We start from the raw sequence: 22,305 nt of genomic DNA, 5'->3' as shown, positions 1-22,305 counted from the left end.
TGAGCGAGAGTCGACTGGTGGGGATTGAATGTAATTAATCACAGAACCCAATAATTTAATCCCTAGTCCTCACACTCTTTGAATCGTGCAGTTCTATCTGCTCAAGAGACTCGAGATTCTATCATTCTATCCCTGGTCTATCAATGCGACAAGTGCAATCCCAACAGATCAGCTATGCCCCGACTCCATCTGAATCCACTTGCCATCGCCATCCCACTTGCCCGCTTTGGTGTAGTCCGCAACAACGCTGCCATCCATATACGCAAAGCGAAAGTACTCGGGCAGGCTCTTGGACGCAGCAGCATCATCGTCGTCCCCATCGGCCCCCACCCGATGCCGCTCCCACGTCCACGTGAAATTACCCCCGTCAGCCCACCCGTCAGGCCAGTAATCCTTGTTATCGCCGTATCCCCGGAAGCGCTCGACGTCGTTGACAAGCACGCTGACGCCGTCGAACGTTCGCTTGCCCTTTGGTGCCGCGACGGGCAGCGCGCCGAGATTGAAGGTGATGTTTTTCGCGCCCGCGACGGCCAGAACGGAGATCGGCGGGAGTAAAGTCCCCGTCGGCAGGCCGGCGAGCAATTCACCCGGCAGTTCGACGATGCTGGCGAAACCCCAGCGCGCAATGCCGTTGATGAACAAACCTACCAGCAGGCCTTGGTAGAGTAGCGACGGGCGGTTCTGAAAGGAGGTGCCAGGCAGGAAGAGCAGGGCGAGGATGTAGTGGTGGATGCGGAGATTGAGGCCCGGCATGGCGAGCATGATGAGCAGGGCGGCGACGAAGAGGCCGTAGATGAGCAGGTAGCGCGGCATGCGGCCTTCGATGCGGAAGGCCCAGGCTTGGCTTAGGGCGATGGCGAGGATGCTGAGGAGGATGATGATGAGGGCTGGCACTGCGCCCGGCTGGGCTTGGATGTCGTGCGGCGTGAGGCGCTGGATGGGGATCTTGTCGAAGGTGTAGTTGTTTAGCGCGCCTACCCACGCTGCGCCGAGCCAGAGGATGGTTTTTTCGAACTGCGCGGTGAGGTTGGTGAGGGAACGCTTGACGGTGTAGTGATATGTGACCCAGCCGCAGAAGCAGGCGGGAAGGAAGCGGCCGAAGGCGGTGCTGAGGAGGCTGTAGTAGTTTAGTGAAGAGGGGGGGTCGGTGGCCAGGGCGACGGTGGAGAAGAGCATGACGAAGAGAGACCAGAAGAAGATGGCAGGGTTGGTGGTGAAGATGCTGAGGGTGGCGGTGAAGACGACGCTCACAATCAATGCGGGCCATCGCAGGTCTTTGCATTGAGACAGTGTGCCGTCGAGGAAGCCGAAGGATTTGGGAAAGTAGCTGTCAAAGCCGTGACTACTGATGCCACGCCGCTTGGAGGCATCGAACGACGCCTGCTCCCCTGTCAGAGTGAGGACGCCGCAGCCGCCTTGCGCATCGTTGATGAAGCCCGAGTGAACGGCAGATGCACAGATGAAGCTGTCCGCACGGTACACGGCGTTCTCCACAATCTTGCCTTCAAACCCCGTGTGGTTCGCAGTCGGTCCGCCGATGACAAGCGGTTCATAGACAACCTCCTGATCGCCCACGGGATGCGGGATGAAGACTTGTTCTTTATGGCAATCCGCCGGACATCGGAAAGCCAAGGTGGAATTCGCAAACGGCCGGCATTCATTCCCATTCAGCCCGCAGCCATTGGCATCGTCCCAGTACCTCGTGACACAGCTGATATGGACCGGCGCGCCGTAGCCAGCAATCTGCGCGGAGAAGGAGCTCTTCCACAGCACGATGGAGAAGGCGAACAGCCACGAGGCGTAGAGCAGGACGAGCAGCCAGAACTTGTGCGCCTTCTTGGGGGCGTAGCGGTCGAGTAGAGTCAGGGGAGCGTGTTGGACAGCGGGTAATACAGGGGTGATTGTGTAGATTCTCGGCGGTTGTGGTCCAATGACCCACGTCTTTGTCGCTTGCCAGCCCCGTTGGAGTCGAGGGGGGATGCGGCGCTGCAGTCGGGCTTTCCAGGTGAGGTTCGATGGTCGCGCGGGGTCATGGAACTCCGTAGGGGGAGCATCGGGGTCTGATGTGTCCCAGGTTGCCTCGTCTTCGTCCGGATCATCGCGGTATGGCTGAAACGTAGGATCTTGATTATCTGCAGCCTCTTCGTCGTGGAAAGCACGTGATCCCATCGTTCCGGCGCAGCTTGGACGGTATTGCTATCATGTATCCATTTCCAACCAGGACATGTCCAGTAGATGCATGCCCAAGATGTAGTTGCGTCGATGAAATGCCGACGTACAGGGGCTAAGAGTGTAGTATGTCGCTGCATTCGTGATGTGCCGCGCAAGCGCCCAACCCTATAGGCGGCGCACGTGGAGCACGTGGAGCTGCCAAGAAGGGAAGGTGGGAGGAATGCAACTCCGCCCTCCGCTCTCGGCGTCGGACCTCGCGTGGTCCCCTCCTCTCCGCGCATGGCGTGCGATAAGGCGAGACTAGGATCATCGATTACATATCAACGACGCGGAAAGATGTAACCTCGTCGCATCTCTTGCTTTCTCTGGCCTGCTCTTCCCTGCTCTCCCTTCTCCTCAATATACGCATTCTCTCTTTAGTCTCGTACACGAGAGCATGTCTTCCTTTCAAGATCAGGATTCCCGGCCCGCGCCAAAAGACTTGACCCATCACTTCAGTCGAACCACCAAGGCGCGCGTGCCCAGCTCCATCAAGCAGTTCTACAAATACTTCCAAATCCCCGGCATTGGCCAGCTTGCCGGCGGCCTGCCCAATCAATACTACTTTCCCTTTGACACCTTGGAAGCCAGTGTCGCTCGTCCTGACCGATGGAAGCCCACCCCGAACACCCCAGTGGACCCACCGCCCGCGGCCGATGATGCAGATGTCATTGCCCGTTTGAGTCTACAAGAGAAGAAGAGCAACAAGAATGCCGTTTCATCAACCAGCTCCCCGCTCAACCAGCCTCAAGATGCCATCAGAGTTCCCCACACCAGCTCTCAGAAGGATTTATTGAAGAAGATCGACCTCGCAACCGCGCTCCAATACGGCCAAGCTCAAGGCTATCCGCCATTGTACTACTTCATCCGCCAATTCACCCAGAACCATCTGCACCCCAATTGTCCCTACAAGGGCGGGCCGGAAGTCATTCTCTCCGCAGGCAACACCGATGGGTGGAGCAAGGTGCTGCAGACGTTCACCAACGAGTGGAGTGAAGAGAAGGATTGGGTGAGGGACCGGGATGGAGTGTTGGTCGAGCACTTTACTTTTGGGAATGCCATGACAGCCGTCACGCCAAGAGGTCTCAACATTGCGCCCGTTGCGATTGATGATGAGGGCATGCTCGCTGAGGGCCCGGGTGGACTGCGAGATGTCTTGGAGAACTGGGACTTTAAGAAGGGTCGTCGGCCGAGGCTGATGTATACCATTACGTGAGTCCCGATGTCAGCCAGTCTCTGGAGCATAGGCATGCTGATGAAATACCAGAATGGGCCAAAACCCGACGTCTGGCGTTCTCTCCCTCCAACGTCGAAGGGATATCTACGAACTCTGCTGCAAGTACGATGTGATCATCGTCGAGGACGATCCGTACTGGTATCTCCAATACCCTACCGCCACGGCAAAGAACACGACCACGACTTTCCATCCTTCTAACCAAGACTTCAACCCCGACGTGCCCATGTTCGCCAATGCCGAGCCGCGACCTGCAGGGTGGAAGTCGAGCGGCTACGACTTCCTCGACTCCATTGTTCCCTCCTCCATCCAAATCGACACAGAGGGGCGCGTCATCAGACTTGACACCTTCTCCAAGACCGTCGCTCCGGGCTGCCGAGTGGGCTGGATCACGGCGCAGCCGGCAGTCATTGAGAAGATTCAGTACATCACAGAGACATCTACTCAGCAGCCATCGGGCTTTGTGCAAAGCATGCTCGCCGAGCTGCTCCTCGGTCCCGACCACAGCGGCATTGAATCTGGAAAGCCGAAAGATGGAAAGGGCGGGCTGCAGGATGGGAAAGGATGGAAGGCGGACGGCTGGGTGCGATGGATCGAAGGGCTGAGGGGGAACTATGAACGCCGCATGAATAAGATGGCGACTATTATCGACAACGGAAAGTATCTGGTGAAGAGCGGAAGGAGAAGTAGTCTCGGCGATGACGAAGAAGAGTGGAGCGTAATTGAGAAGAAGCAGATCATGTCGTTTGACTGGCCGGTGAGTACTCGTTCTCCGTTCATGTTACTAGTGTCGTCTACTGACAACGCACAGGTCGGCGGCATGTTCCTCTGGCTCAAGATCGTCTTCGAAAACCACCCGCTCTACTCCACGTTCAAAAAGTCGAGCGAAATGGAGCGCCTCGCTCGCGCCCTGTGGCTCTTCCTGACCACCAAGCCTTATCTGGTCCTCGCATCCCCAGGCGGGATCTTCTCCCCCTCGGCCGAGATCCGGGAGCGAGACGGCTGGAAGTACTTCCGCCTTTGCTTCGCCGCCGTCAACGATGACGAGGTCGAGCCCATTTCGCATCGGCTGGTGGACGGCATCAATGCTTTCTTCCGCATCAAGGACCGAAAGACGATTGAGAAGTTGCTCGAGGAGGAGGATGCCAGTGTTGCGGATAGAGTGGGGACCGTCGCGGGCGTGGCGCAGATGCTTGGGCCTTGCTGATGTGTGCGACATCCGTATGGCAGGTTACGAACAATTTACGCCGGGATTGCGATACGTGTCTCTACATACTGACCGTTGATGGTATCAGCCCAATGCAAGGCTGTGCACACTGAGTAAGCGTTCGTCAGCCACGCGTCCACGCATTCAGCAGTCTCAGCCGTTAGAGGCAGTTCAACTTGTCATCGCTTCCGTCTCACTTCACTTTCTGAGGAAAGCCCGAGAGGCCCAGTCAGCTACGCTTGAGCCCCTTCTGGAAGTGGTTCAGTTCCCTTTGAAGCCAGCCTGCCGTGTACCAGGGCAGTCTACAAGAAGCTTCTTTCGACTTCGTGTGCTCGTACCCTGGCTACCTTATGGTTGCATGTCGAGTCGACATGTCACAAGGCGTCGATGTCTTCACTTGATGGAAGGAATTCACTCGAGATATAGGACGCTTACCTAATAAATCAGCCGTGAAAAACGACGGCCGTCAGCTTACCGCTTACCCCATTTCTGACACCGCGACATCGAGCACAGCGAAGACGCTGATTGCAACACAGGAAACAGATCATTCCGACCGATCCAGTAATTCGACACAAACCGCACCCCTCCGCGCCTTGCCGAACACGCAGTTCATACAGACAAAGATCATGGAATTTGAGTTACGACCCATAGAGGAAGATGACTTCGCACGCGTTGTCGAAATCTATTACATCGCCTTTGCCGACAACCCTCTCTCTCTGGCGACAATCCCTCGCACTCCTGCTTCGAGAAAATTCTTCGACGCAGTCATGGGCCACGCATTGAAGCACCCGACGGTATACCACAACATCAAAGCCGTCTCGCGCTCGACTGGGGAGACGGTGGGCATCGGCCTATGGATCGCGCCCAAAACCGCCATGTCGGAGGCTTCAGCACTGCCGGATATACAGCCACCGGAAGGAAGCGATGTGGAGTTGTTCAACAAGTCTTTTGAGGTATGGGGGAAGCGTCAAAGCGAGCTCATGCAAGATCGCCCGTTCTGGAGTAGGTTCCCCATGCCTTTATGCGTGAAGTTGTAAGGCTAGGACAGCGGTGCTGACACACACTTTGCAGAACTCGATGTCCTCGGCGTACTGCCTGAGTATCAGGGCCGAGGCATTGGGAAACTGCTGATTCAGTACGGTATTGACCGAGCGGACGAGCAAGGCATCGAAGCGTATCTCGATGCGTCACCTAAAGGTGCTCCCGTCTACGAACGCGTCGGTTTCCGTGGGAGTCATCTGGTGGAGTTTGAGATTGACAACGGTACGGTCCCGAAGACCACGTATCGTAGTCTGGGCATGGTGCGGCCGGCTAAGGGTTCCAGCCAAGCGTGAGGCGCAGATAAGCATCAGCCATTCTGTTAATTCGACAAGTGTTTGAGCAGCCTTCAAGGAGGGCGGCGCAGTGGGAAGCCGATACTTCACCCGGCAGTGTATATTAATCACGAACCGTCTCTTCCGGTCTGCGTGGCAAGGGCCTGTCTTTGCTCAAGGGAAGACCGCCGATCGCCATCGAGCAAAGGGCCCGAGGGCCTTCGTCAGAGTTACCAATACGAGAGGATCCGCCTCGCCAGCACAATCGGCCACGCAGTGGATTTGACAGACTCCACCCCGCCTCTCCCCAGATTCCCCGCAATGGAAGCTTTTCTCGTGATTATTAGCAAGGCTCGGCAAGGCTCGAGCATGAAGCGTCGGCCGCGGAAGATGTAGCCGCCGCCTGCGATGTGACGTACAGTTTCACTTGCTCTACTTCCATTTCCCCTTCACTCACATCTCGTTGCCATCCTCTCTCTGCTTCTCGGGGGTCGCAACTCGCAGCAAACATGGCAGACGTCGAAAAGACGGCGCGCAATGCGTCGAATGTCAGCGCCGGCTCGGATGCGCATGCTCGCCCCGAGCATCTCGAGGAACTCAACCACACGCGCACCGCCGTCGATGTGGTCGAAGTGACGACCGAGAACCCCTACAAGGAGATCAACTTCATCGGTACATACATTGCCATTGCACTTGCAACATGTGGTGCTTTTGCGGGCTTCGTCATGCCCGTCACTGCGCTCACCATTATTGTAAGTCTCGTCGATGTGGCAATATTGCCTCATCTTTTTTGAAGCTCGCTGACAAATGATAGAACGCGGAAATCGGTAGGCTCATTCTGTATAGGAGCAGGTGATATGTCCAACTGAGTGACTGATGCAGGTCCCTCGCTCAACGCCGACTGGGTTGCTCTAGCCTGGTAAGCTGTTTCCTCGGCGCAAGGCTGTGTGATCCAAGCCGCGTCAACAGCATCCATCCCTCAACACTGCATACTTGTCGCTGACGCATCCACATACAGGACCCTCTGTAGTTCCGTCGGCTTCACCCTCATCGGACGACTGAGTGATATTTTCGGCCGACGATGGTTCTTCGCAGGCTGTTCCGCCCTCGCCTCTGTCGGATGCATCATCGGGTGTACCGCTAATAGCATCGACCAGCTCATCGGTGCATCCGTTTGTCTGGGCCTCGGTGCCGCCGGGCAGATCTCGTTCAACTACGTCTTGGGCGAGCTGGTGCCGATTCGACATCGTTTCGCGGCAAACGGCCTCATCTTCTTGAGCACCCTCCCTTTCTCAGGCTTGGGAGCGTGGTTTGCGCGTCTATTGATCGTGCACTCGTCGTCGGGGTGGAGGGCAATCTACTACCTTGCTCTCGGCATCAGTACGCGTCGCTCATTCCACACCTATGCTATATCGACAAGCTGACCCAGATTAGATGGCGGCGCAACCCTCTGCTGGATCCTTTTCTACTTCCCTCCCGAATTCCACAACCTCCACAAGAATCGCACGAAATGGCAAGAGCTTCGGGAGTTGGACTTTGGCGGCATCATCTTGTACAGCGGCGGTCTACTCCTCTTCCTCCTTGGTCTGTCCTGGGGTGGCAGCCTCTACGCATGGGATTCATCATATGTGATTGGCACATTAGTGGTCGGCGCTGTGGCGCTCGTTGCTTTTGTGTTCTACGGTAAGATCACGACCGGTCACAGGTGCGCCTAGAAACGTGTACTGACCGGCGCACAGAAATCTACATGCCGCTACACCGACCTTTGATCCCAATGGCGTTGTTTAAGAACTACGATTATGATATGGCCAACATCCTGTCTCTTGTGGGTGGTATCGTATACTACACTGCCAACGGTAGGTCACATCAACCCTGCTTATCACCAACTCACCCACTCACACCACAATTCAGTGCTCTTCCCAACCCAAGTGGCATATCTCTACACTACAGACATCGTCAAAGGCGGCCTGATCAGCACCACAATCGGCGCAGGCGTGGTATCCGGCCAGTTCTTCGGCTCCTGGATTGCCGTCCCCGGCGGCTTCTTGAAACTAAAGGTCATCTTCTACACCGTCGGCCTCTGCGGCTTCACCGCGTCGTTGGCGGGCTCGACGCACAGCTCGGCGGTGGGAGAGGCGCTGGCTTATTGCACTGGTCTGATGATTGGTCTGCTGGAAGTCACCATTAGCACGGTGGTGACGATTGTCATTGACGACCAGTCAGAGATCGGAACGGCCGCGGGAGTATTTGGCAGCATTCGAGGCGCTGCGGGCGTCTTGGGAAGTGAGTAGCGACGCGGGCATTGAGACAAATCTGATGTCAACTGACTTTGCCATCGCGCAGCCGCCATCTACACCACCATCTTCAAAAATGAAAGCAAGAAGTACATCACCAGCGACGTCGCCCCCGCCCTCGTAGCCGCCGGCTTGCCCATCACCTCTGTCCCGGACTTCCTAACAGCCGCATCGACCGGCGCCGTCTCTGCGCTGGAAAAAGTGCCCGGCATCAACAAGAAGATCATAGCAACAGGCGTGGCTGCGCTGACCAACGTGTACTCGCAAGCCCTCAAAACGACGTGGTTGGCGAGCATCGCTTTCGGCGGCTTGGCTGTCCTCGCTGCCGTCTTCTCGCGTAATATTGATAAGAAGCTGTCGCACGATGTCATTCGGCGGTTGGGCCATGGTTATGTGCCGAGTAAGGCGGGGCAGCCTGCGACGGCGAAGGATAATGGTGTTCAGGCGGGACTGGATGAGAATGAGCACAGTCCGAATGGCGAACATGAGAAGGATGGGGAGTCTGTGTCGAAGTGAAGACAAAGATCGATAGGAAAGTAGGCTTAATTTGGAGGCATGAAAGACCTCCCGCTCGACGAAAAGCATGATATCTGTTTCTTTCTGACTACGGCTTCATCAAGGATCGTAACATCGTCCGTCGGTCGTGCGCGCGATTAGTCTTCTGTACTGCTCCCATTCTCCGCATCCTCGATATCCTGCTTCTCACTCATAGCCTCTTTCATCCACTCGTCAACCTTCTCCAATGCCACCCTCGGCTCATCCTTGTACCGCATCAAGTGATTCTGAATCTCCGCCGGCGTAAAAGTATCGTCCGGAATGTGTGAAGCAAACTTCCTAGCCAGGTCGTCGAGATCATCATCGACAGCCACCGTCTTAGACGGTTTGGAAGTAACATTGCCATTGGCGTGCCCGTTTACCTGCTTCTCGGAAACGTGTCCATTGGTGGCGGAAGGTGTCTCGCTAGACACGTACATCCGGTAAAAGAGCTCTTCGATTTGCGGCTTCTTCGCCAGCGCGAATTTGACTCGTCTATCCACTCTCCCGGGCCTCACGAGAGCGGCGTCCAGCTTTTCCGGGTGGTTCGTGGTCATGATCAGCACACGACCTTCATGTGAGGCTACACCGTCAATGGCGTTGAGTAATCCGGAGAGCGAGATTCCCGTGCCTGGCTGTCGATTGGGAGCATCTCTCGTCCTCTCGGATCCTTTCGAGCTGCTAATCGACTTGAGCTCGCGAGCGAGATCTTTGAGCGTGTAATCGGTTTCGGCAGGCTTCGTTTCCTTGGTCTCAGTCGCGGAAGCGTCCTTTGCAGGCTGCTCTGCTTCTGGTGCAGTCTTGCCGCCTCGTTTCGACTTTGCCTTCGCATCGCTTGGTTCGGCATCACTCCTGCCATCTCGAATCAGCCCAGCAGCGTCGACGTCTTCGAGAAGAACGATACACCGTTTCGGTAGTCCATTGAACAGCTGCATCAGATCACCTTCAGACAAAGTGGGCTCCTGCAAGCTGATGACATAGATCTCCAGCCCAAAGATTCCCGCCAATGCAAAGCTCAAACTCGTCTTTCCGGTTCCAGGCGGGCCGTGGAAGAGGTAGCCTCGTCGGTAGGGAATGCCGCGCGTGGCGTACCACTTCGGACTCAGGGGATGCAGGTACTCGTTCATATCGTTGATGATCATATTCTTCTGCTCCGCGTCCAGAATGACGGTATCCATCGGACGCGAGGGTCGAGCAAACGTCTTGCTCCAGCTGCCGCTGAAGCGTGCGCGGTCTTTGGCGGTCGGGTGGCGAATGGTGGTCTTGTTTCGTTGTCGTTGTAATGACCATATCTTGACAGTCCGCAGTAGTTGTCGAATGGGCTCCACTGAGCGCCCGAGACAATCGAGTTGCACAATATCGTCTTCACTTGAATTGCCCCAGCGGACTTGCAGGCTCTGTCCGACGGTCTGCTTCTGCGATCTGCGGAAGAAGAATACGGAGCCGTTGTGCCAGATTATATGCCGGCCGTAGTACGGCTCGTATCGTGGCGGTGTGCGTGCCGACCAGCGGTTGTAGTCGAACATGCCCTCGCTGTCGAGAGCATCGTCGGCCATGCCGTCGAACTCGTCGTTTGCCCGGGTCGTCTTTGCGCGTACCGATCGGCGCGAAGACGACGTGTGTGTCGTGGCGAGCCAGTCCATCAACATGTCGAACAGATCGTCGTGCTCGTCGATGTAGACGGACGACACGAGGAAGTAACGAAACGCCGATGTTGCTTTGTTGTAAAGGTATTGCCCACCTTTCAAGCTAGCCAGGGCGATGACGGCGACGGAGACGAACAAGGAAATGTCCAGACCGAGTGCGCTCAGGGCGTATTTGGAGATTAGACTGTAGCCGGGAAGCAAGGCATCTAGGATGTTTGACGGCAGCTCGGTGAGGCTCAAAGGATCCGAAGCGTTGGTCGCCTGTTGTGGCTGCAATTTGGAGAGTCTCCGGAAATCCATGATGAGAAGCCTTGTGAACGACAACGAGACAAGATGAAATGAACTGAAGACGGAGAAGGAGAAGAAGTTGGGAGGAAGGTTCAAGATATACCTACGACCACGCCTCACTTTAGCACTGCACCTCTAGGCAGTCGCAGCGCTATAAGGCCAGACTCGTCAGCCATTTGATTTGCCACCAAACCAGTGGCGCTAACCACATCGGGCAAAAGTGACGGTCGGCTGCACACACAAGGCAAGGGTACGACGGACGCTTCACCGGTGACTCAACCAGATATCCAGTCATGAATGTCAATGCGAAGGAAGTTTTGTAGAAGCGAAGTAATCACACATTCCATCTATTGCCGCAGTACCCTGACGCCACTTTCACACTCAGATCACGTGAGTAGTCGTATTCGGCGGCTACGGCAGAGCCAGAAACACCTTGAGCAGCTCAGGATAGTTCGGCGTACCCAGGCCAGTCGTCGGATCCCAGCCCGGCTCGGCCGCGAAGCCATCAGTGCCGCAGCCAGGCGCGTAGCCCGAAGTAATGTCGTGAAAGATGTGAGGATTCTTGTACAGCGTGGGATTGACGAAGCCGACCGGGCCTTTGCCTTGCGCCGTGCGCTCGTTGTTGATCATCGTGATCAAAGACGCCCAGATCGGGGTGGAGAGCGAGGTGCCGAATTGCGGTCCGAATTTGCCGTGGGTGAAGCTGGCGAGGTATGCGCCGTTGGCAGCAACATCTGGTGAGAAGGGGTTGTCAGTGATATGATACGCAAGAGATGCGTTGAAGTGGGAGCTCACCTGGAAAAGCACGTCCGCCCGTTGCATAAATCCCACCATTCGCTCCAACCTTCTGCCCTCCTGGAAAGTCGTAGGTCTTGTATCCCGGCTTGTACTTGGCAAGGTAGTTGCTGACGGCGGAGGACTGATAGCTCGGCTCCTTGAAGTAGTTCGAGAAGCCTCCAGAGCTGCCAACTGGGAGATAGCTAGGGGTGTGGGCAACGTCGTCCGGGGGATGCATTACCGATTCTGGATCCTGGACCGTCTCATTGCTGGTCAACTGCGTGGCACCGACGCTCAACACGTACGGGCAGGTAGACGGAAACCCGGGATTGAAGACTGTGCCATTGAGCAGCCCATTCTGCGGTTGTTTGAGATTGATGCAGGCGTTGGAGACGGCGCTGACGTTGCCACTGGGGATAGGGTTGCCGCCAGGACCCCAGTCACCAGACGCGAACAAGATCGTATGGCCCTTCAACGCCAGCTTCATGTATTCGCTGCACGCCCTCTGGGCAAATTTGAACGGCATGTTGATCTCGGGAGATCCGTACGAGACTGACAGCACGGGAGTCAAGGATGTCGTGCCACAGTCAAGGCCCTGCTCCTTAGCTGCTGGCGTGCAGAATGAGCCGTCCACAGCGTTGAGCAGGTTCTCAAGGATAGCAATGCCTCCGGCAATTTGGATCCTGTTTAGCATAGGTCCCTCTGCGTCCTGGAGCAGCTGCTCCTCCTGCTTCTTCGTGTATCCTGTTTGATACAGCGTGATATTTTGCGGATAAAGTAAAGAGAAAGCCAAGGTCAGATCGATGATGGACTCGCCGCCGCCGTCTTTGGGTGTCGTAGGGGCAGTGGCTCCATTGATCGACACCAGCTCTGGATGTGTGCCCTGCGGAACATCTTTGGCGAAATTCTGGAAGAACAGATTTAGGTCCTCCTGGTCGTATTGATCGAGCACGAACTCAAAGATGCCAAGCGTGTTATTCTGGTGGGTCTGGCTCGCAACCGGAATGTCGTACAGCGCTCGGATGCAGGCCGGTGTGATCAGCTCTCCACAAGGGAGATCAGTATAGTTTTCATCACGGCGCTGGAGAAGCGTATCTTCCAGGGCACGACGCAGTGGCGCCAACGGCCTAGATGTCTTGTGCAATGAAGTGAGTCCAATCCCAGGTGTGATGAAATCGATGTGATTGGACAAGTGGGCTGGAACGTGGTATTTGTCGCAGCCAACATCCACGGCGCCGTCTGCACCATGGCTCTCGTAGTATTCGGTAATGAAGAGGCGTTCGGCAACACTGACTGGGACATTGATTCCAAGCCAGCCTCCACTGGTTGGCTCCGAAATATCATTTTTGTCGATTCCAGACTGTGAAAGATACCAGTCAGCGTCTTGAAGTATGACGAACAGGTTGCGTTATAATGAACGGCCATACATCTTCCAACCACGCCCTCACAGCTTGCTTGGTCTCGAAGGTGGGAGCGAAGTGGTCATGAATCTCCTCCAGCGACCAGTGCTTGCCGAAGTCTTCAGAGTCTGGGTCCGACACTTGCATGAGATAATCGTAGCCCTTGTCAAGGTTGGACTGCGCCAATGCAATGCGGATGGGCAAGATGGCGTCCGGGTGCACCCTCTTGCTCTCGCCATTGTGGTAGACGCGGCTGATATCTCGCTCCTCGTGGACGATGTGGGTGCTGAGTGGTGCGGCCACCGCGATGGCGGCGGAAAAAAGAATGAGCAGTAACATACCGGTCCAAGGAAGTACTTACTGTGCAATGGATAGTTTGAGATACACCGACTGGGCCGGACAGGGTGTTGACTTTATAATGCCATGATGAGATCGTCTCCATCAGTTAAAGTGCTGCCTGGCTGATCATATCATTGTTAGTTCACATCGTTCATCAACGCTTTGCGAGTTGATCCTGATGCTGGCGTGAACGCGCGATGTTCTCCACAATGGCGACAGAGACGATTGGCGGTAGCGTATCAAATCATGGAAGTGCTTGTGCATTCGTCGCGCTTGACCGTCATTTGTCTTATGTTTCGTAGAGAGGAAGGGCATCGTTTGGGAGAAAATTGGGCGCAGGTGATGATGGACGTCGAGCGAACCTACCACGCGCGGATCCGATTAAGCCAATCAGAAGCTGTTCCGAGGAGACCAATCAGGCTTCTTCCTTGCTCGAGGCACCCGCTTCTCGAAGGATAGTTCTGACAACGTCGGGGTGCAGACCAAGGCTCGTTTGTTCGTGTCAGACGTGGGCATCAATGGATCCGAGTCTCTGGGCAACGTTTCACCTACGTTACAATTGTTGCAGCCTGGAAATGGCGTTACGGATGCGGCTGACAGTATTCATTCTTGTTTGTATCCCCCCGCCTCGACGCTATGCACGACACCCACAGCTGTCGTATGCCTATGAACCATGCTATGTGGCGGTGCATGGACCCAGGCAGATACCTCTTGCAAGCCGCGTCACCGCCACCGTAGTCGTATCGAATGCAGTGATTTTGGTCGTCTCACGACGTTCACCCATCATGATCCTCTCCAGCGTTGAGAGTGGTAAGGCGTGTCGCAGGACGTTTATGGAGCAGATGTGCCGTCGGTCATCATTTACGTGCTGCGGGCCCCGCCAAACATTCCTGACCGCCCGCGCAAATCCCTCCATCAGGCTCTCTCTCATCCTCCGAATCCTCCAACAGCGCTTCCACCGTCTTCTCCACCTTCCTGATGCGTTTGAGTTGGCCGAGCAAGGTCTGTTCGAGGAGAGCGACGCGGTTCTCAAGCTTTCTGATGTGTTCTCGTAGTTTGGCTTCCGTGGTGGAAGGCTGAGTGCTCGGCATGATGTGCTGCTGATGAGTTGATGAGGCGTCGTCGGTATCGTTCGGCCGCAGGCTTTCGGTGTGCGAATTTGTGTTTACTTTGCTGCATGTTGGAAGTATTCGTAACTGGAGGCCTTGATATACTCAGGCAAGCAAACCCTCTGTGTTCAGCAGTTTGGTGGACAAAGCAGTGTTTTCCGTGCTTGCAGCTTGCCGGTGTTTGGTCATCCACAGACAGGACAAGACAATCCCGTCACACCAGTGCTGGCTTCTTCTTTATCCCCAAGGCTGCCGAAAAGTCTTTCTTCTTCTTGACTTGCCTCTGAAATGTTGGCGCAGGTACGGGAGGGGGTGGCATGGCAAGCTTGTCTTCGTCTCCACCCTCTCCATCCTCCACCCCCAACCTCTTGACCTTTTCGCCAGTCCCACTCTGGAATGCCCGTCTCGCTTCCTCTTCCAGCTCCTTCTCCACTTTTGCTTCTTCCTCCGCTTCCATGTCGATCTCAATTCCTCGATCCAGTATGTCCACATCCGCCCTCTCGCGCTGCGCGTTCCGCGTCCGCACCTCGTCCAGCGCATCTGCAATAGCCATCTCAGTCTTGGCGTCCAACGTCTTCTGCTCCAGCTCCTTCATCGCATCCCGCTCATTCTCCTCCCGCTCCAACCGATCGAGCGTCTCCTCTTCCGTCTCTTCCGCCAGCTTCGCCGCGCGCCACACCTCGAAATTGCGCTTCGCGCCTCGCTCACAGGTGTAGTCCATGTTCTTCGGGTCGGTCTTGAACGTAATCTCGGCCGAACACCTCGTACAGCGGATGTAGAAGCGGTAGATGGTGATGTTGTAGTACTTTTCCTCGGTGGTTTCCTTGCGCGCGTTAAACTTGCGGCCTTTGTAGATGTATTCGCCGCAACTGGTACATTTCATGCCGAAGGGGGCCATCAACCGGACCACCTGGACTTTCGGTCCGGTTTGCTTTGGACCTCGCCGCCGTTCGATCTTGGAAGGATCGAAGTCGGGCGGGTAGTATTTGGTGAGGACCTAGGTAGCAGAGTCAGCACACATTCGGCCGTGCGTGTGGGATGGGTAGTGGTGTTCGCTCACCTTTCGTTCAGACATCTTGACGGCTCGGTCTTAGAAGGCCTTGTAGTTTGTTGCGGAAGGTAGTATGGTTGGGCTTGGGTAAAAGGGTGTGAAGAAGAAGAAGAAGCAGAAGCTGAAGAGTGTGAAGTGGTTAAAGGCATGTGACTGGCGGATTAGGTAAGGCTGGCCTCAGGCGCTCAGTAAATTCCAAACTCTAAATGGACGTCATTCGCGTTAAGTTAACCCGTCGCGGTCGCCGAGAAAACAACGCGAGCATCTCATCCCTTCCCTCTCCCTCCAGGTGAGTGTGGCATGGCATGCGCGTCTCCCGCAATCCCACCCGAAGCAGGCGCTAACAAATACCCTAGATCCACGTTCGTTTGTGTCCTACGCCCCAATGAATCGAAACCACGTCAATGGAGAACTACTTGCGACGCTGGGCCCAGGACTCCCTGAACAAACACCAATATGACACGGCCGTCTACGTTTACGACAAACTTCTTGCCTTGACAAGTATGTCGTTGTGCTGTACAAATCATATCACCACTGACCGTGCAAAGATGACCCGTCAGATGCGCTGCAACTGGCGCAAGCCCACTTCGCCGCCGGCAACTACATCCGCGCCATCTCCTTCGTAACTCGATCAGACCCCATCCAGCGCTCCGCTGCCTCTCGATATTTGGCTGCGCACTGCTACATCCGCCTCGACCGCCATGAAGATGCCCTTGGAATATTGGGCGAGAAGACGCCGGTACATCTCGTGACCACATCCGACTCCGCGCGGCGTAAGCTGCAGCACTTGAGCAACGGCGTGCACAGCAAACAAGCGGGAAAAGCGAAGCTGCCTAGCCGATCAGAACGAGCCGACCGGAGTGAGGAAAGAGACCGTGAAGATGCATCAAACATCAAATATGAGGCAGGCATGTGCTATCTACGAGGCTTGTGCTACGCAAAGCAGAATGCCTTCGACCGCGCCAAGGATTGCTACAAGGATGCAGTACGGATCGATGTACAATGTTTCGAGGCCTTCGACCAGCTGATGAAGAATTCCCTCATGAGCCCGGGCGAGGAATGGGATTTCCTCGAGAGTCTCAACTTCGACAGCATCCACCCAGAGCCAGGAGACCATTCCAGTGCCCCTGAGGCTGCGGACTTTACAAAGAACCTATACATCACCAGACTTTCGAAGTACGCACGGCCGGAGGAGTTCAACGCTGCGATCGAAAGTCTTTCCACACATTACCGGCTTGGAGAAAACCACGATGTCCTGCTGTCCAAGGCTGAAATCCTCTTCACGGCGTCCCGCTTCCAGCCTGCGCTGACCCTCACCACTTCCATCCTCGAATCAGACCCCTACAACTTCGCCATTCTGCCTCTGCACCTGGCTCTCTTGTACGAGCTAAAGTACACTAACGCACTCTTCGCCTTGTCCCACGATCTCGCAGATACACATCCCCTCGAGCCTTGCACATGGGTAGCTGTGGGAACATATTACCTAGCCACCAATCGCATCCCAGAAGCCCGATCATACTTCTCCAAAGCCTCCCTCATGGACCCACACTTCGGGCCCGCCTGGATCGGTTTCGCGCACACCTTCGCAGCCGAAGGCGAAGGCGACCAAGCCATCGCGGCATACTCGACAGCAGCGCGCTTATTCCAAGGTACACATCTTCCGCAGCTCTTTCTGGGAATGCAGGAGATTGCTCTCGGCAATCTCACCATAGCGCGGGAATACCTGACGGCAGCCTGGAAGATCTGCGACCACGACCCATTGCTCATCAACGAAATCGGCGTGGTATCCTACATGGAAGAAGACTTCGATGGCGCGTGCAGACAATTCACGCTCGCCTTGCACATTGCAGAGGACAACGAAGCCCCGGCACAGCAATACAGCAGCACACGCCTGAACCTCGCGCACGCATTGCGGAAAGCGGAAAGATTCGACGAGGCGCTCGAGCAATTCGATGAAGTCATCCGCCTCGGTCTGCGAGAAGCGGGCGTCTTCGCGTCGAAAGGATTGGTACTGCTCGAACTCGACCAGCCGTTCGACGCCACGATAGCTTTGCATGAAGCGCTTGCCATCTCGCCACAGGATCCCATTGCCACAGATCTCCTGAGTAAAGCGCTCGCGCTATTAGAAGACGAGGGCGTGCTGGGGGGTGCGAACGAGGAGAGCATAGATGCGGAGCTGCGGCGTCGATTGACTGAGGGGAAGCGGAAGCCGAGAAAGCCGCGACGCGGCTTCAAGCAGGGCGGCCAGATTTATGATGATGACGGCGGTGCGGGGGCCATGGATTTGGACGGTGCGAGCGATTCGAGACGGGCGTAGTATGCGCGGTCCATCCAGCTCAGAGCCTGAGTTTAGGTCGGTATAGCCTGGTATCTTGCATATCGCTTTGCACCTGGATACTAGAGCACTTACGCACGACCTGGAATTCAGTGCAAATCATCAACATTAATGGTACAGCGTACTACCTTCTACTCTACTACTCCTACAACAAAGCCTGTGACCTGGAATGTTCGCTCTAGCACTGCCAACGTACACATGCCCAACAGCTACCCAACTCGAATCGTAAGCAACATCAGACGCATTCCCACTCCGCGAAAACACACCACCTCGCACTCCGATCAGCGAGCACAAGTCCCCTCCACGTCCCCCGCTCCCCAATCTTGATCGCCGTCTCCCACACACTCGTCTGTCCCGCATCCTCATCCGCGTGCCGCGAAGAGTGCTCCGACTTGCGCGTCAACCGAATGATTTTCTGGCTGGGAGTCTGAATCGCCAGCTTCGCCGGTTTCTGCTGGGCGGCTGTCATTGGCTGGCCGGCGTTTGACGAACTATCGGAGTAGTTGCTGCCGGCCTGGGATGCGCTGGCGGATATCATGCTCATTGCGCTGGTCGGACGGACGTAGGGGTTTGGACTGGCAGAGCGAGGCTGATTGGATCCTCCCCATGTGTCTGGCGTGAAGCGGGAGAGGGAAGATGGGTGCTGGCGAACGCAGAAGACGAAGGTGTTGTTCATCGCTAGGCGGGAACACTGCGGCTGCGCGATGTAGAGGTCGTGTCGTTGGGCGTGCGGAGTGGGGTGACGAGTGACGAACTCGTATGGCGGGTTTGGGCCGTGGTGGGAGAGGGGCAGGGCCAGGGCCAGAGAGTGTGGGTTGTCTTTGATGCTGTGCATGAGTCCTCGCTTGCCGGCGTACACTTTGAGCACACCGGCGCCTTCATCACCCGGGAGCAGAGCTTTCACGGTGAATCTCTTGCGGCCGCCGACCCACTCTGCTTGAGCAAAGGCCTTCTTCACAACCGTGTCGCCACTCTCGAAGCAGTCGCCGTCAATGTCTCTAGCATAGGCCTTGGCCTCGACCTCCGCGACACACTCGACATCTTCGGGCACGTTGACATGCAAGTGGGCCATCTCGAGATTCTCCAGATGCAGCATGCTCGTATCGAAGTTGGCAAGCTCGAGCGTATGCTTGAAGTATGTCGGACACGCGCATGGGAGTGCAGCGAGGATCTCGTGGGGTACTGGAGGCACTACGTGCTGCTGTTCCGGCAGCAGGGGCACGTGGGTGTAGCATGCTTCCACAGGTCGAGCCAAGAAGTACCAACCTTCCGCCACCTGGCCGCTCGCGCTGCTATAAGCAGATCTTCGAGGGTTGGTCGGGTTGGCCAATGAGCAGTCCAGGATGCGCCATTCGCCGTCGATAATCACCGTGTTCCACCAGTGGTTGGGACGATTGAGACACTCCATATCTGTCGCTTCGCCGGGAGCTTTCAAATACCCTTGAACGACCTCGGCGTGAAGTCCCACGGCGGAGCACATCTCTCGCACAACGAGAGCGATCTCCTCGCTGCAAGCACGTCGAGTCTGCATTGCTCTCCTAATGTCGATGTCGCCCTCAAAGTCCTCCTCCCAGGCAATACGTTCGGCAACGAAAGTGAAGATTGCACGGAGTCGTTGGACATCGCTGCGGTATGGTCGGCAAATATAGTTCTGAGCAAGAGCCCCTGCACTGATCACGGAGGGTAGACTCTGGAGGAAGCGAGTGCTCTTGTCGACTAACGCGAGGTTGGGCAAGTTGAAGTCGGTGGGTTGGGTGACCGGCAGGCCGTCAAGGCTCTCGTTCCCCTCCACTAGTTCGAGGAAATGATCGACCGGGCTCAGAACGGGAATGTCGAGCATCTGGCATCTCTCATCTCGCTCCACTCTCTCACGCCCGCTCAACGAGTTCGATCGATTGACGTCGCGGCGCACTTGCATCCAGTCTACGCCACCAAGGCCCATCTCCGCCGCGGCTGATCCAGGTCGCGAGGCCATGTCTCCCGCGAAGCCCACCCCACCTCTGTCGCCCATCAAGCTTTTGGTTGGACTGATCCCACCAGCGCGACTACTTGGTCTGCTGCCGATCGTTGACCTTGCGTTAGCCGTTCCGGTACGGGCGGTGGTTTTCGCAGACGAGATCATCTTCTTGAAGAAGTTGCTTTTCTTCGCCGTTGGGGTGCCCAAACCACCAAATACACTCGAGGTCTGCAGTGGATTCTGAGACCAATCGGCGGTCGGAGTCAGGGGTGGTTGGGGGACGGAGCCATGGCTTTGGTGATAGCTTGGGCCGCTGCCAGACATAGTGCTCAAGGCCATGCTTCTAGCTTGCGAGCCGATATCTGGAGTCGACTTGGTATCAATGATGCCGAATGGTCGTTTCCCCCTCTGACTGCCCAGTCCAAACCTCTTCCGCGCCAGGCTTCCCGCGCTTGTCGCGCTGAACCCTCCCGCAGAGTGGCCGGACATGACACTGTGGCTAGTCAATTGCGTGCTACTGCTACCTTGCGTCCCCGAGGAATTCTCTGTAGAGTTGGTAGCATTGGTCCTGGTAGTGTTTGTACGGCCGAGCACTTTATGGCCCAACTCATAGGCCGATTTCCGATGTCGAAGATGCGGTTCTCGGGAATGCGGATCAAAGCTTCTCGAAGAGTATTGAGTGGACGATCCACCCGACGTCGTCGGCCGAGACGTATATGAGTTCGCCTGCTGAGGTGGAGCAGGAGGTTGGGTGGATGGATCAAAGCCGTGAGGGGTTTCATGGTAGAGCTGCTGTTCCATGCGCTGCACGTACGTTTCCAGCTGAGCTGAATCGTCGTTCGACGGGGCCATATGTCCTTGGGTGCTGTCTCTCGCGAAGCCAAGGGATGATTGTGGCCGTCTCGTAGCATTGGATTGACTTCTCGATAGCTGAAAAGGCTCGGGTGCCCATGTGGAAGCCGAGATCGTTGGACCTTGCCGTGCCGCCCTGGACCGACTCCTGACCAAGTCGAATGCTTCCGGAGACCATGCAGAGACTGCAACGTCGTCCTTATCATCGTCGTAAGGATTTGCCTGTTGTTCCTCTTGATACATGCTCATGCCGTGCAAAGATGACATTACGTCGTTCATTGCGTCACGGAGCGGAGACGGGGTCATATGGCTGCCACCGGGGGACCGCGGAATAGGCGTGAAACGTCCAGCGTCGGCCATCGTGTGCTCGTTATCTTGAAATGGCTGTGGAGAGGCTGGTCGGCTTGGCTGGTATGCGATCCTATGTGCCGGCGGCGGAGGTGGGGGAGAGGACAAGACATCATCGAACGGTGCAGGAGAGGGCATCCGGGAGTCATGGTATTCTTGAGGGTAGTCATCAGCCGCAGGCTGAAGTGGCTCTTGGAATGGCTCTGGAGAGGGCTGTCTTGATGGCGGTAAGAATTGAGGGTACGCGGAACCGTCGTGGTAGGTATTTGGCAGGGATGACGGGTTTCTTGCGCGGGCTGGCTGAGGGGAAGGTCCTCCATGCATGTGCATGGGCGCAGGTGAGGCTGAGTGCTCTTTGCGTCGCGGCCGGGGGCTTCTTGAGCCTCCTCTCGGCAGCGGAGCTGGCACGCGAAATTGATCCTCATCTTGAACGGGAGTCGGCCGTCCGCTGCTGTCCCGCTTGATGGTCCCAGTCGGCGCGACCGCCGTCTTCATGCTGGAGTAGGGCCGGAACTTGCTCTTTTTCTCGGCGTCCGGCGTCCCTTCTCTGTCCTTGCCATTGTCCAGACTTCCACGCTTTCCAAGCTCATCGTATGCCTGAAAGGGTTTCCTGAACACTGAACTCTTAGCGGGACTGGTGGGTGGGCGTTGGGAAGAGACGGATGGCGAAGCAGTGCGGCTGGCCGGGGTGGGTTGGAAGGACTCGTCGAGAACTCGGACGAAGTTACTTGGGAATAGACCAATGGCTCTTGGGTCTCGTCGCAATCTTCCCATCCACCATGATCCATCGCCTGCGTTCAGCGCCTCGATCAAGTCGCCTTCCACAAACCCCAAGTCTTTCTTCGTTTCGCCGCCGTAGGAATATGTAGCCTGACACCAGCACGGGAAGCGTAATGGCCGCTCAGATGGGCCTCCCATGTTGCTTCTCGACTCGAAGCAGGTTGTGACTCGAGGAATGAATCACGGTCGCATTGTTCTGCGGCAGGTCAGATATAGAATGAAGGAAGGCCGGCCTGTTGCGCGCGGTGTGCCGACTCGATTGGCGGGTAACGATTGAGATGGTATTCTGAGAGCAGCCTTGCGAGTGCAACAGCACACCACTAAGCCAATGAGATAGTCTGGTGTAAGAGTGAATGGCGAGGTGACCTGCAAGTACATCTGCAATCGTTCCCTCGGAGTTCGCGAAATGTTGACGGAGATTAAGCTCTGCCGCTTCCAGGGCAACCGGCTCGGGCCGCCCCGACCACGCGTTACCCATCCCCAACACCACGCGAGCCACTTGCACTGGCACCGTACTTTGCCATCTTCCACCCTGTCTCGCAGAAGAGACACAACGATATCCATGACAAGGCGGAGTAGTGCAAAGATGACCCGTCGCCCGTTAACTGCTGATATATGGGTAAAAAGTGG

At 56.1% G+C, this 22,305-nt stretch overlaps 9 protein-coding genes across 9 annotated transcripts; 4 read left to right on the top strand and 5 right to left on the bottom strand.

Annotated features, from left to right (window-relative positions):
* Positions 1 to 98: 98 nt before the first annotated feature.
* Positions 99 to 2,315, bottom strand: BDY17DRAFT_297184 (LCCL domain-containing protein). Its single transcript, XM_033733564.1, has one exon. It carries the CDS (start codon positions 2,167 to 2,169, stop codon positions 169 to 171), a length of 2,001 nt encoding a protein of 666 aa, XP_033589873.1. The 5' UTR covers positions 2,170 to 2,315; the 3' UTR covers positions 99 to 168.
* A 293-nt stretch (positions 2,316 to 2,608) lies between these two features.
* On the top strand, positions 2,609 to 4,938 carry BDY17DRAFT_280304 (aromatic amino acid aminotransferase 1; the record flags this gene model as incomplete). The annotated part of the gene is made up of 3 exons (XM_033732040.1): positions 2,609 to 3,423; positions 3,479 to 4,202; positions 4,257 to 4,938. The coding sequence occupies 3 exons, from the start codon at positions 2,609 to 2,611 to the stop codon at positions 4,650 to 4,652; spliced, it is 1,935 nt and encodes a 644-aa protein (XP_033589872.1). The 3' UTR covers positions 4,653 to 4,938.
* Positions 4,939 to 5,132: 194 nt separating this feature from the next.
* BDY17DRAFT_144870 (acyl-CoA N-acyltransferase) lies at positions 5,133 to 6,253 on the top strand. Its single transcript, XM_033729557.1, has 3 exons — positions 5,133 to 5,654; positions 5,724 to 5,915; positions 5,977 to 6,253. The coding sequence occupies exons 1-3, from the start codon at positions 5,279 to 5,281 to the stop codon at positions 6,030 to 6,032; spliced, it is 624 nt and encodes a 207-aa protein (XP_033589871.1). The 5' UTR covers positions 5,133 to 5,278; the 3' UTR covers positions 6,033 to 6,253.
* On the top strand, positions 6,113 to 8,844 carry BDY17DRAFT_144856 (fungal trichothecene efflux pump). Its single transcript, XM_033729556.1, has 8 exons — positions 6,113 to 6,717; positions 6,780 to 6,792; positions 6,848 to 6,884; positions 6,984 to 7,345; positions 7,400 to 7,648; positions 7,705 to 7,821; positions 7,877 to 8,248; positions 8,309 to 8,844. The coding sequence occupies exons 1-8, from the start codon at positions 6,475 to 6,477 to the stop codon at positions 8,773 to 8,775; spliced, it is 1,860 nt and encodes a 619-aa protein (XP_033589870.1). The 5' UTR covers positions 6,113 to 6,474; the 3' UTR covers positions 8,776 to 8,844.
* On the bottom strand, positions 8,817 to 10,836 carry BDY17DRAFT_297176 (BCS1 N terminal-domain-containing protein). Its single transcript, XM_033733563.1, has one exon. The coding sequence runs from the start codon at positions 10,737 to 10,739 to the stop codon at positions 8,913 to 8,915; it is 1,827 nt and encodes a 608-aa protein (XP_033589869.1). The 5' UTR covers positions 10,740 to 10,836; the 3' UTR covers positions 8,817 to 8,912.
* Positions 10,837 to 13,560, bottom strand: BDY17DRAFT_280298 (peptidase S8/S53 domain-containing protein). Its single transcript, XM_033732039.1, has 3 exons — positions 12,932 to 13,560; positions 11,523 to 12,864; positions 10,837 to 11,461 (listed from the first exon to the last, which is right to left on the bottom strand). The coding sequence occupies exons 1-3, from the start codon at positions 13,241 to 13,243 to the stop codon at positions 11,139 to 11,141; spliced, it is 1,977 nt and encodes a 658-aa protein (XP_033589868.1). The 5' UTR covers positions 13,244 to 13,560; the 3' UTR covers positions 10,837 to 11,138.
* A 1,006-nt stretch (positions 13,561 to 14,566) lies between these two features.
* Positions 14,567 to 15,427, bottom strand: BDY17DRAFT_316748 (CWC16 protein; the record flags this gene model as incomplete). The annotated part of the gene is made up of 2 exons (XM_033736031.1): positions 14,567 to 15,349; positions 15,413 to 15,427. The coding sequence occupies 2 exons, from the start codon at positions 15,425 to 15,427 to the stop codon at positions 14,567 to 14,569; spliced, it is 798 nt and encodes a 265-aa protein (XP_033589867.1).
* Positions 15,428 to 15,702: 275 nt separating this feature from the next.
* BDY17DRAFT_144813 (uncharacterized protein) lies at positions 15,703 to 17,847 on the top strand. Its single transcript, XM_033729555.1, has 2 exons — positions 15,703 to 15,904; positions 15,952 to 17,847. The coding sequence occupies exons 1-2, from the start codon at positions 15,808 to 15,810 to the stop codon at positions 17,718 to 17,720; spliced, it is 1,866 nt and encodes a 621-aa protein (XP_033589866.1). The 5' UTR covers positions 15,703 to 15,807; the 3' UTR covers positions 17,721 to 17,847.
* A 6-nt stretch (positions 17,848 to 17,853) lies between these two features.
* BDY17DRAFT_297168 (uncharacterized protein) lies at positions 17,854 to 22,037 on the bottom strand. The gene has a single exon (XM_033733562.1). It carries the CDS (start codon positions 21,811 to 21,813, stop codon positions 17,974 to 17,976), a length of 3,840 nt encoding a protein of 1,279 aa, XP_033589865.1. The 5' UTR covers positions 21,814 to 22,037; the 3' UTR covers positions 17,854 to 17,973.
* Positions 22,038 to 22,305: the final 268 nt, after the last annotated feature.

The sequence above is a fragment of the Neohortaea acidophila genome (genome assembly GCF_010093505.1).
Source record: "Neohortaea acidophila strain CBS 113389 unplaced genomic scaffold BDY17scaffold_5, whole genome shotgun sequence".
Taxonomy (NCBI): domain Eukaryota; kingdom Fungi; phylum Ascomycota; class Dothideomycetes; order Mycosphaerellales; family Teratosphaeriaceae; genus Neohortaea; species Neohortaea acidophila.
This window is presented reverse-complemented; position numbering and strand designations above follow the sequence as displayed.

Bases quoted from the DNA above. Each gene is read 5' to 3' on its own strand.
- BDY17DRAFT_144870 (XM_033729557.1), top strand. From the start codon at position 5,279: ATGGAATTTGAGTTACGACCCATAGAGGAAGATGACTTCGCACGCGTT. The intron at 5,655-5,723 runs GTAGGTTCCCCA...CACACTTTGCAG, and splicing joins GCAAGATCGCCCGTTCTGGA to AACTCGATGTCCTCGGCGTA. The intron at 5,916-5,976 runs GTACGGTCCCGA...TAAGGGTTCCAG, and splicing joins GGAGTTTGAGATTGACAACG to CCAAGCGTGAGGCGCAGATA.
- BDY17DRAFT_144856 (XM_033729556.1), top strand. From the start codon at position 6,475: ATGGCAGACGTCGAAAAGACGGCGCGCAATGCGTCGAATGTCAGCGCC. The intron at 6,885-6,983 runs GTAAGCTGTTTC...ATCCACATACAG, and splicing joins GACTGGGTTGCTCTAGCCTG to GACCCTCTGTAGTTCCGTCG. The intron at 7,649-7,704 runs GTAAGATCACGA...ACCGGCGCACAG, and splicing joins CGTTGCTTTTGTGTTCTACG to AAATCTACATGCCGCTACAC.
- BDY17DRAFT_297168 (XM_033733562.1), bottom strand. From the start codon at position 21,813: ATGGGAGGCCCATCTGAGCGGCCATTACGCTTCCCGTGCTGGTGTCAG.
- BDY17DRAFT_297176 (XM_033733563.1), bottom strand. From the start codon at position 10,739: ATGGATTTCCGGAGACTCTCCAAATTGCAGCCACAACAGGCGACCAAC.
- BDY17DRAFT_280298 (XM_033732039.1), bottom strand. From the start codon at position 13,243: ATGTTACTGCTCATTCTTTTTTCCGCCGCCATCGCGGTGGCCGCACCA. The intron at 12,865-12,931 runs GTATGGCCGTTC...TATCTTTCACAG, and splicing joins TGAGGGCGTGGTTGGAAGAT to TCTGGAATCGACAAAAATGA. The intron at 11,462-11,522 runs GTGAGCTCCCAC...CCTTCTCACCAG, and splicing joins GGGCGGACGTGCTTTTCCAG to ATGTTGCTGCCAACGGCGCA.
- BDY17DRAFT_297184 (XM_033733564.1), bottom strand. From the start codon at position 2,169: ATGGGATCACGTGCTTTCCACGACGAAGAGGCTGCAGATAATCAAGAT.
- BDY17DRAFT_144813 (XM_033729555.1), top strand. From the start codon at position 15,808: ATGGAGAACTACTTGCGACGCTGGGCCCAGGACTCCCTGAACAAACAC. The intron at 15,905-15,951 runs GTATGTCGTTGT...GACCGTGCAAAG, and splicing joins CAAACTTCTTGCCTTGACAA to ATGACCCGTCAGATGCGCTG.